Here is a 10,383-nt window from a genome sequence, read left to right as displayed (position 1 = left end):
TCCCCCCTCCCCGTCCGAAACCATACAACTTTTATTATCCGACGATGAGGCACTTTTCGGTATAGTATGTAAGAAACAGTTTGGATGATTTTCGAGGGGATCGACTTAAATGACTCGTCCTGTATTTCCGCAGATTGCTGCACGTTCTCTTCGCGTGAACGTCGGGGATACTTTCGTTCTAGCTCGACGCAGGGAAAGAAATACGGGAAGAGCATGTGCGGATGAATGTAGCAAGTATGTAGTATCGCGGAAGGGTCAAGCAGTTGGAAAGCTTAAAGGAAACGCATGCGCGAACGCGAGCAAGCAACGAGAGGGTTACGTATTTTGGACGAGTTACGCGATTGCCATAGGCAGTGTCGCACGCGGATTTCTGCGCATTCACGCTTGAGCAGTTGTTCCTGCGGAACATGTAGTAGGTACGTTCAGTTTTCACGTATCTACCTTGGAGCGAGTGCAGTTGCGAGGCTGGATTTTGGAGAAAGCGAATAATAGCAGCCGTAACTTTTGGAATACCATTGTCACGCGAGCATCTCGACTGTTTCGTAATTTCGTGCAAATGCTAAAACAGGTGCAAGTTTTGCGAAAGCAGGCGGACGTTTGCCTTTGAGACGTTCACACTTTGACAGGGGTACATTCTTGTTTGTTGACGGCCGAAAAGCATATTAAGGAAAGGTCAGTGTATTTGATTGGACGAAGAGAAGGAAGGGGAAGCATCGTGAATTAAAAGGAATCGAGGAGAAAATAAGGAAACGTCGGGTTTCACGTAAGTCGTGATGCTGCAGGATTGCAACAACTCCAACGCCGAGAACATGACGAAGGCAAACGTAGCAGCGACAAGAATCCAAGCCAACTTCCGGGGCTATCGAGTGCGAAAGCGTTTAAAAGAATTAAATCAAGACTTGGGACTAGAATCCTCGGGTACCGCAGTGCTGGATCGCGAACGCGAACAACGTCGGCTTCGGAAAGAACGATTGGAGGGTGGGGGGGGACGATCCACGATACCGAGCGAAGAGAATGCAGCGAAGGAATCGTTGGAGGAGCAGTCGGCGACAAAAATTCAGGCTCGAGTGCGTGGATTTTTGGTACGGAAGAGGCAGCAAATAGCTCAAGTGGCTGCGACTAGAATTCAAGCGGGTTTCCGAGGCTTTAGAACTAGAAAACTGTTGAAGCAATGCGAACAATAACCTACCAATTTTTACGTTACGTACTCTGGTTTTACACAAGTGTTGATATAGTTCCAAGTGTCTTTCGTTAGTTGTGTGAGATGATGCGTGATCAACTTGGAAAGGGACAACCAACACAGGCAGCCGTTTCTTTATTTTATCCGCCGAAAACTTTGACGCATGATCCGTGTCGATATTAATATATCATGTATGTGTACGTATATGTGCATGTGTGTAAGTATGTACGTACTGTTAGTTGGTGATATGGTCACTCCTATGTAGCATCTGACGCCTCGTGCTCCTACCGACACACTCGACAGCGATCTTGGCAGCGAATGCATCCGTAATAATTATCGAGGAACAATCGAAATAGCATCAGTGGGTATCTCGCTACCGCGGCGATGTTGGCAACGACATTGACACTGCCAGTTCCACTGCGTGCGCGAAAATACATGGTATTGTAGGTATAACGTCGAGCGACCAGTTCATTTTTAACCGTCCAACCGTAAAGTCTCAACGAAGCTCGCTCCGTGATACATATTCCTTTACATTTCCATAAAAACATTCCGCAGCGGTGCTATCCACCGAGACTGTTTTCTTCGATATTTGTGTCGTGTCTGGTATGTGAAATCACGAAGGTAGGCAAAGATAGATCGATCGTATACCTTTGTTATTTTTGCAACAGAATCATTAAGTACTTGTACGTACATGGACAATTTAACCCTGCTTTTTCATTACACGGGTACATGTACGCGCATGGTATGATGCCCTTTGCGCAAAGTAGAATTTTAGAACCCGACCATATAGATAAGTAGATGCCTATAAAAAGAATAACAGCGGGATGAGTAGGGGAACGGAGGAGGAGGAGAAGAAGACATCAATGGATGAGAGCTTTTTGGTAACCGAATCGAATCTTCCGATTCGTTTTTATTTACGAAATACAGGGTATGCGCTAATGTCGAGTTCCAGTGGTGTATAATCACAATTTCGATTCCGAAGCGTCCAATGTAAAATAATTGCTTGCCAAATCTGTCGCTGCAACCCGTTGACGGTACATATCGACTTGGTAATTTCTCGTGCAAATAATCACAACGAACGCGCTAGAGGTATCCCATCTTTTTCCCCGTGGTTTCGTTGTGTCGAGCGAATAAAGTTTATCGAATTCAATGGAATATAATATGTACGTAAAATTCAATTTGTAACTGGTAAAGCGTACGTGATTAAATGTGTTGGTTGAAAAAAATTGGAATCTGACGATAGAAATAAAAAGTATTCGGAATATTTCTCTCTCTCTCTCTCACGCTCGCACGCACACTCTCCCTCCCTGCTTCCCTCTCCTCCACAAGTGCGCGCAATCTCGCATTCGCTCTCGATCGTTCCACTACCCCCTTCGTCTTCCCAGCACTTTTGCGTGATGTACGTTGAACTGCTGCCCGCTCTATCTACGATCGCGCGCGCGTACGCACAGGTGAGACGTACCTATGTACGTATGTATGTACAAAAACAGATGCGGGTGCTCGTTTACTCGCAGCGGCGCGTCCCGTCAGATTCGGTTCTGTTGAATTAGACATGTTCCATATATCGATTCGACCTTTCGATCTGTATTGTAAACATATTTGTATTACATTGCGCGCTCCATCGGTTTACGCGTACAAGTCGACATATCCCCGCGAAATAAAATTTCCAAGCTTTCGGCAATCTCTTCAGTCTTGATAAATAAAAGGCGCTGTTTTAACGGCTCGCTTCGACGATCAGCAGGTACACGTCTGTCCAGTTACAATGATGATGGGTGTACGAAGAAAGCTCGCGAGTTTTACTTGGTAATGGGAATGTATCGTTCGAGGGTGTTGAGGAAGCTGGATTTCGAGTTGCCGGGCAAACACGGCTTCTTCATGGTGCAATTAAGCTTATTTGTGCTGCAACCGTCGCATCTGTTGCAATTGCAAAACATACCGTCGCCGCAAACACCCCAGACGTCTGCGTGCCCTCCGCAGATCTGGTTAGGGCCCTGCGGATAGAAGCGTAGCTCTGATTGCCACCGGAATTTGTTGACAAAATTAAGAGTAACCTTTCGATGACTCACCTTCGCGCATACTCGGCCGCAATGGGGCAACGTTACGACGCCGAATTCGCATTTGTTACAAGCGTCCCCGCAGCTCGAGCAAGACCCTCCTCCAGGTCTCCCTACCGGCCTCTGTCTGATGGATGGATACCCGAAACACTTGTCGAACCTAATCACAGACGAGATCGTATCCATTATCGAGCATACAGATAACCGTCGCCAATTCACCAAACACTTGTTGCGTGTTCGCAATTCGCGCAGGCAGCACTATGTGTAAATTATATCCAACACCCCGGGTTGGCTCGCGCGTCCCAAACTTGAATCAGCGTTTTACGATAATTATCGGCGTTTGAAAATAATAGTATCGGAAACTGGAGTCTTCCCGAGCGAAGCTTCGTCGGTCGTGCATAAGTCAAGCGTAGGATGTGAAATTCTTACAGAAGCACAACGGTTAGCAGTAGGGCTATGCAGACAGTCTGGATGGCCGGCATTTCGTTATGTGGATCTGAAACAAAATATCAACGGAATCAGTTGGTCTGGCTGGGAAACTATGCGCCCGCTACGAGCGACGCGAACGGATCTATCGCTTTTCGCGGCGGTATTTCCTTTGCGCGTCGTCTTTCGAGCGCACGCACGCATATGTTACATACATGTGGGTAGGTACTCGAAGGTACAAAGATTTTGTGCGCGCGGAACGTGGCATGCGCTAGGTATTACCTACATAGATTTCCCGACGGAACTCCCCGAAAACCTCTCTGTCCCCTCGCGGGCCAACTAATGTATAAAGAGTGAAACTCTTATCTTTATCTATTTCTGTTGCTGGTCCGCTATTCGATGCCATGTACCTAATACGAATATTTCTGCAGAAGTGATCGAGTATTACCACCGAGGTGAGAATTAATACGACGATAACGTATCGGACGAAGGATGTGCCTTGGCAATCTCGGCCGGACCACCGCCAGACCGTATCGTTCAAGTGTAATTCCGTTTTCAACTAGATCGGAGGGAATCGAGACGGAGAGTGAGTTCCGATGCTTTAATGATATCTCTGTCTACTCGTTTATTTGCCGGTGTACTCCTGTGCGGTCAAAAGTGCATAAATCTGAGCCGGAAAGCGCGGAATAGAGAATGCGAGGAAAGCACAAGGGTACGGCCTCTGCACGGCCTCCGTATGGCCTCGATACGGCGGTGTTTGCATGGAATATCGATTTCACGATGTCTTCAACGGTTCTGAGGGCAAAGACTGCTGCCAAGTAATTTATCGATAGCCGAAGCGCGGGGACAATTTTCCTCTTGCTCTTCGACCTTTCGCCGCTTCATCGGCCGAACCGCCTTTGCCGCCTTACCGCTGTTTTACCGCCTCGCCGCTGTTTTACCATATCGGTTACCGACGCGGCCACGTATCCGCCCGCGGCGGGAACCGCTTCGCGTTTCGTATCAGGCATCTTACGCTCCGCGCGTGCCTACGTTGGTTTGCTTATTGTTAGTGCTAGAGCGTTGTTGGTACGACTCGCGAGCATCGATTGCACGTGTCGCATCGACGACATTCGCGTTATAGTATGTACCGACGGATATTTTCTCTCTCTCAACAAAAAAAAGACTGGAATGTTTATGAAGGAAATGTCGCGTAGGGCCGCAGGCTTATTGCGGGCTTTACGGTCACCCCGGACGGTGCAGGACATCCTCTCTGCTCTGTATACGTGTACTAAGAATAGCCAGAGGTTTTGCGCTGATTGCGGTCGATGCCAGATTCTCTTTCGGCATTCCCTCCTTTCTGCATTTCCGCTAACGCTATACACTTATTTACCTACCCAAGTATCTATGTACTACCTATCTTATACAGTAACGAAAATATTCGGACAGTTTTTAAAATCGCATGACTTCTTTAAAATTCGTCCAAACGACCTGAGTTTTTTTTTGAAAAGCTAGGAGGATTGGTTTGGTAAGTGACGTGATTCGTCGTTTTCAAAAAAATGCAATTGTTCGGAATGGCGATAAAAAATAGTAAAGGGCGGTTTTTAAACATTTTTTTGCGAGCCTGTAATGAAAATTCAAAAAACCCGTTTGTAAATTCACGTTGTATACATGCTTAAAATTTCATCGAAATCGGTTAACGTTGCTCTGAGCTATAAACGCTTAAAGATCGCAGAATAAGGTCGAAAATCGCTGATTTCGGGAACTTCGGCTCACAAAAAACAGTTTTAAAAAACGACTTACTATTTTTTTCGCTATTCCGACTAATTGCATTTTTTTCAAAACGACGAATTACGTCACTTATCAAACTAATCCTTCTAGCTTTAAAAAAAAACTCATGCCGTTTGGACCAATACTAAAAAAGTTATGCGATTTTAAAAGTTGTGAACTTTCTTTCGTCCGCTACTGTACATGTTTCACTGCCCTATTCAATTTTAGTTCTACCAGAATAGCGTTAACCGCTAGGAAATCTAAGGAAATTTCTTGCCCCCGTGAAGCGTGAAGATAGGAAGCAGGTATACCTAATCCGTTTGCCCACCCTTCTCTGATTCCTCTCGCTCACCCCCGTTTACCTCCCGGTTGTCCCTTCATTTTATTCTCCTCCTTCCGCACGTGCGAAGGGAATTGAGTGGAAAGAGACACGCTCAAGTGGCTAAGAAGATAGGTAAATATGTGTGTAACGGAATCGGATAACCGTTGTAAGAAGCATACGATGCACTCGGTGCTGCTCACCCTAAGCGGATGTTCCGAATATATGTATCTCTACTACTGCCGAGTTTACTTTCTATTCCAACACAGCACCGCGACACGAATGAGCAAAGCCGGAGAGATGTTGAATGTGCCATCGAGGCCAAGTGCGCTTTGCTTTATAGGGGCGCGAAGAAAGGGAAGAAGAGAGAAAAATGACAGGAGAGAGACATCTTGCGCTCATTTGTTCATTCACCCGTGTCATCGTTCCTCCCCAAGAGATGATCCTTCCCCCCCTCGCCCTCTTCCACCCCTAAATCATCACGTGCCTGTAGACACGTCTCTTCCTATTTGCATGGATTTTCTTATCGGACGTCTACATATTAATATGTAAATTTCTCATTACGAAAAAGGGGGATCATCATTCATTGGCGCGTTGCTTTCGCTTGCTCGAATCGCGTTGTCAAGTGTACGTATTTATTAACGTAGAGAACAGCACTTTATACTATTTCTATACGAGAGAGAGAGAGAGATTCATTTTATCGTACAACTATTTGAATTTACCAATTGCGACCAACAGAGATGAATTGGAATTACTAATGTTTTCTATCCAATTGGCTCGGTGATTCTTTTCTAAAGGTGCTACCAGGATGATCTGTCGGCGTTTAAGCAGATTTCTGACACAATGTTACAAGCCCATCGACCAGCTGGAGACCCTATTTCTTCGAATGAAGAATATTTCCACGATGACGAACCAAATTATATTTCTAATGCTAGCCGATCGAGTGCTTATAGCGGAACCTAAAATGACGTGTCTTTACACGTTGATGTTTTACAACGTTATTACTTACTGTGTCAGCTACATTAAGGAATTGTTCGAAAAGGAAGATTGGTCACCGTACGTGACTCTCACAGATAGATCTAAGATTAGACACTTGGCCATGTCTGCTACCAAGATAGTCCTCGAATGGACCAAAGCTGTCACCTTCGTCGTAACGTTAACGTTTACGCTTCTCGTATTCGCTTTGGAGCAGGGTCTCAAGCAATACAAGTAAGTACCTACCCCCTATGCAATGACGAATCTAGTGACCATAAAAGAACAGAGCAAGAGACAAAAGGATTCGATGTGCATAATAAAATTCTCGTTAATTAATGTTACAGACCTTCGACGTTTTACACTGTAATAACGTGGATCTATTATTCGGCCACGGAGACAGTATTCGCCGAGATGTTTCCGTCCGTGTTGAAGTTGATGCGTTTGGAGGCTTTGGATAATATCGAAGACCTTTACGCTCCGGTGATATTAACATCGTTCACCATTGGCATCTCGGCTCTATTCGCCTTGATACTTTTACCGGTTGCATCTTGGGGATTTCTCTTCGCTGCCTGCTATCTGAACGTTTACATGAGACTGAAAGACCTCGTGCAAAAGTCTGCTGCCACGTTGCAACGTGAACGTGAAATATTGAATCGCTATAGAAAAGCAACGCGCAAAGAAATTGAAAAATTCGATGACGTTTGCGCCGTTTGTCTTTGTTACATGACTAAGGCAAGAGTAACGCCTTGTCGTCATCTTTTCCATGCGGACTGTTTACGCCAATGCCTTAAGACCAGCGACACTTGCCCTATGTGCAAAACGCAACTGAAATTTCAATGTTAATCCGTACGGACATGGCGGTAACGTGTCACATCGTATATATTCACTTTGTTGCTGAACGGCGTCGATCGTATCGACGCGACGGTAAAATTTATCCATCATTCGATAAAACTTTTCCTGCGCGAGCGCACTTTTTCTACCCCGACGCGAAATTATCCCAACGACTAGCCAACGAATAGAAATGTACTGTTATCGTCCGACTCTAATATATCGAATATTCTTCCCGCACGCGTATAATTGTACTTGGTGCTGAGTTGAATCGAATTCATGCTGGGTAAGTAACAAATTAGGCATACTTTATTTGTAATCAACCACAAAATCGTACATTCTTCTGTCAAACGAGAATGCTACCTAAAAATCCAGAATGCATGAAATGGATCTTTTGCCTTTAGCTCTGAATTGTCAATTGTCAACGGTGAGAGATAGTAATGGGAATTGATAGCTCCGCCATCAGACCGATAACAGACGTCCCATAGAACTCTACTTTCAATTGCGTTCGGCCATCGTTTATTGCGTATACATGTATCGGGCCCATCTAATCGGTCGTCGTACACACACTTACGTTTCTCCCTCGTATTTATGCGTAATATCTATATATTCACCGTCGGGGCTATCATAATTATTTATTGGTGGAGTATGTACCGGTCCAATTGTATTATATGGCAGAAATGAGTCGTCGAACTGGGGAAATATATAATTTCATTCGTTAGTTGTTTACACAAGGAATAATTCTTTTCCAATATTCGAATTATACATACTTCTACCGCTTTCTTATAAAGCTGTTTCGATACTGCTTTTAGCTCTTTCAATGCTTTTTCTTGCGAGAGCACAATGGATTCTATAACGCGCACGTTGTTTATCCATTGTTGCTGTTTATATCTGTTCCATTCCTTTTCCAATAATTCTCTCCTTTCTGTTTCCTCCGCGGAAAGTGGGGTAACCTGACGCGATAGTTCCCTAGAACATTGTTGCTCCTGCGTGATGATATTAAAAATAAAATAGCTAATTCTAAGGCGCTGTAACATACTTTTTCTGACTGAGCAACTCTGGCGGTATTTCGACTTCAAACAGTGGTTTCAACTGCTTCGAACTTTTCTCCATACGACGGATTTGTTTCTCCAGTTTCTTTTTCTTCCTCTCTTCCCTAGCTCTAATGATGTTAGGATCGATTCTCTTTTTCTTTTTAAGCGGCTCTCCTCTAAAGTATATACGATATGAGAGATCTCATAGAAAAGATCCTTGGAAGAAGCAAAGTATAATATTACTTACAAAAGTATGTTGGTCGCTTGGAAATATAAGGGATACGCGCATGTGAAAATATTGCGTGGACCAGTGACTGAACATGCTGATAGCCTGTATCGGCAGTAAACAATTAAAAATATAGTGGTCCAGAAATACACAAATTACATTTTAATCGTTAACCATTACCTGGCGAAAGTATTTACCACGTTTAATACACTTATCATTTCTATAAGTTTTAACCTCCGATACCTTTTATATCCTCACTTTTCTATCTTTACCCTTGTAACCTCTTTCCTACTTCTTCTTTTGCTTCTACATATAAAACTAACACAAGTATCAAGTACCTGCGAGGTAAATTTGTAAAGAAAATCACGCGACTAGAATAATATATGTATCTTCTAGATATTGGTAAATACGGATGCAAAGAATGATAACAAATTAATAAATCTGTTTGAGCGTTGAGCGTTGAGCGGTGCCAACACTGCCAACAGAATGAATAACAACCACAGCAAAGCCAACAAAGGTGATTGTTAATTGTAAAGTAATCAAAGAAAATATCTCTTATCTACTATCAAATAGACATAAAAAGTATCGGCAACAAATTTAGACTTTAACAATGATTAACTATCGATGAACAATAACTTGAATAGCATTTTATAGTGATTGAATTCAAATTCTGTAGTCCGTACGTAAATACTTAGTGTGCATGCCGATGCATGTATGTATGTACACAAATCAACCAGGGTTGCCAGATAGTTTTAATGTCGAGCCGCAAAAAGCGTAGGAAAAGTAGCTCAAAGGCGCCATAATTCAAATATCTTGAATGCAAAGGATTTAAATATTTTCTCAATATTTTCTGGAACTGTTTTCTTTATTTCTTTTAGAGACAACAAATAAACTTTATTTGAACAAAAACGAATTTAAATAAAACTGATGTGAAAAATAAAATTAACGTTTTAAGACAACATAATAATCTATTTCATAAAATATTTGAATGCCATTTAGTGTTGGGCAGCCCAAATATCGAAATTTCGTCCAAAGCAACCCTGGTCGATATCGTAGCCCAATTCAGGCGCCAACTGCCAATTTCAATTTTTGAGCGTCAGTTGGTTTTGAAATGTAGCCCAAATGGCGGAATTCCGCCCAATCTGGCAACCCTGTGTCAGAATATCTAGATGGAATAGAGTAAGAATGAAATAGACTTTGAGTTCTAAACATACCTGGAGAGTGAACAGCAGTGGGATGAAGTAGAGGCGACAGCGATCCGAGGGAAATACAAGATAAGTGGTGAACCTATCCTTCTTTCTATTATCCCTCTCACTTTGTACTATCTGTGTCATGTATGTATGTGTGCGCGGGTAACTTCACTCACATACACTACATCCATAGCCTGTTGTAAGACAGAAATAGGTTCACCCGTTATCTTCCCTCTTTCTCAGGCCGGCCAACATTGCTCTGTTCACTCTCCAAGTATGTTTAGAGTTCAGTGAAAATAGATTATGTATACATATGTATGATTTTAATCAACTCTATTCCAACTCTATTCATAGCGAATTCGGTATCTCGCACTGACTCTGTGCTGGTGCCAGACGAAAAGA

General features: G+C 43.4%; 4 protein-coding genes across 11 annotated transcripts; 2 read left to right on the top strand and 2 right to left on the bottom strand.

Annotated features, from left to right (window-relative positions):
- The first annotated feature begins 773 nt into the window (after nucleotides 1-773).
- Nucleotides 774-1,184, top strand: LOC143368000 (uncharacterized). The gene has a single exon (XM_076810294.1). It carries the CDS (start codon nucleotides 774-776, stop codon nucleotides 1,182-1,184), a length of 411 nt encoding a protein of 136 aa, XP_076666409.1.
- On the top strand, nucleotides 1,185-8,964 carry LOC143368545 (uncharacterized). 5 transcript variants are annotated; one of them, XR_013085252.1, is made up of 5 exons: nucleotides 1,185-1,801; nucleotides 4,092-4,246; nucleotides 6,526-6,937; nucleotides 7,048-7,817; nucleotides 7,936-8,964. XR_013085252.1 is itself a non-coding variant. In XM_076811371.1 (4 exons), the coding sequence occupies exons 2-4, from the start codon at nucleotides 4,153-4,155 to the stop codon at nucleotides 7,544-7,546; spliced, it is 1,005 nt and encodes a 334-aa protein (XP_076667486.1). In that variant the 5' UTR covers nucleotides 1,185-1,783; nucleotides 4,092-4,152; the 3' UTR covers nucleotides 7,547-7,934. The 5 variants fall into 5 exon arrangements, 4 of the variants coding, with proteins under 4 accessions (XP_076667486.1, XP_076667485.1, XP_076667488.1 ...); XM_076811371.1 differs by lacking the exon at nucleotides 7,936-8,964 and having other exon boundaries at nucleotides 1,185-1,783; nucleotides 7,048-7,934; XM_076811370.1 differs by lacking the exon at nucleotides 7,936-8,964 and having other exon boundaries at nucleotides 7,048-7,934.
- Qbp-1 (Queen brain-selective protein-1) lies at nucleotides 2,056-10,247 on the bottom strand. 4 transcript variants are annotated; one of them, XM_076811380.1, is made up of 4 exons: nucleotides 5,932-6,347; nucleotides 3,664-3,730; nucleotides 3,247-3,394; nucleotides 2,056-3,171 (listed from the first exon to the last, which is right to left on the bottom strand). In XM_076811380.1, exons 2-4 carry the CDS (start codon nucleotides 3,714-3,716, stop codon nucleotides 2,977-2,979), a joined length of 396 nt encoding a protein of 131 aa, XP_076667495.1. In that variant the 5' UTR covers nucleotides 3,717-3,730; nucleotides 5,932-6,347; the 3' UTR covers nucleotides 2,056-2,976. The 4 variants fall into 4 exon arrangements, with proteins under 4 accessions (XP_076667495.1, XP_076667494.1, XP_076667492.1 ...); XM_076811379.1 differs by lacking the exon at nucleotides 5,932-6,347 and adding an exon at nucleotides 10,006-10,247 and having other exon boundaries at nucleotides 2,056-3,394; XM_076811377.1 differs by having other exon boundaries at nucleotides 2,056-3,394; nucleotides 5,932-6,349.
- Nucleotides 7,815-9,141, bottom strand: Mrpl40 (mitochondrial ribosomal protein L40). The gene is made up of 5 exons (XM_076811376.1): nucleotides 8,972-9,141; nucleotides 8,813-8,896; nucleotides 8,571-8,741; nucleotides 8,302-8,500; nucleotides 7,815-8,224 (listed from the first exon to the last, which is right to left on the bottom strand). The coding sequence occupies exons 1-5, from the start codon at nucleotides 9,007-9,009 to the stop codon at nucleotides 8,102-8,104; spliced, it is 615 nt and encodes a 204-aa protein (XP_076667491.1). The 5' UTR covers nucleotides 9,010-9,141; the 3' UTR covers nucleotides 7,815-8,101.
- Nucleotides 10,248-10,383: the final 136 nt, after the last annotated feature.

Source organism: Andrena cerasifolii, chromosome 4 (genome assembly GCF_050908995.1).
Source record: "Andrena cerasifolii isolate SP2316 chromosome 4, iyAndCera1_principal, whole genome shotgun sequence".
Taxonomy (NCBI): domain Eukaryota; kingdom Metazoa; phylum Arthropoda; class Insecta; order Hymenoptera; family Andrenidae; genus Andrena; species Andrena cerasifolii.
Note: the sequence above shows the minus strand (reverse complement) of the source record. Positions and strands in the feature narration are given on the sequence as shown.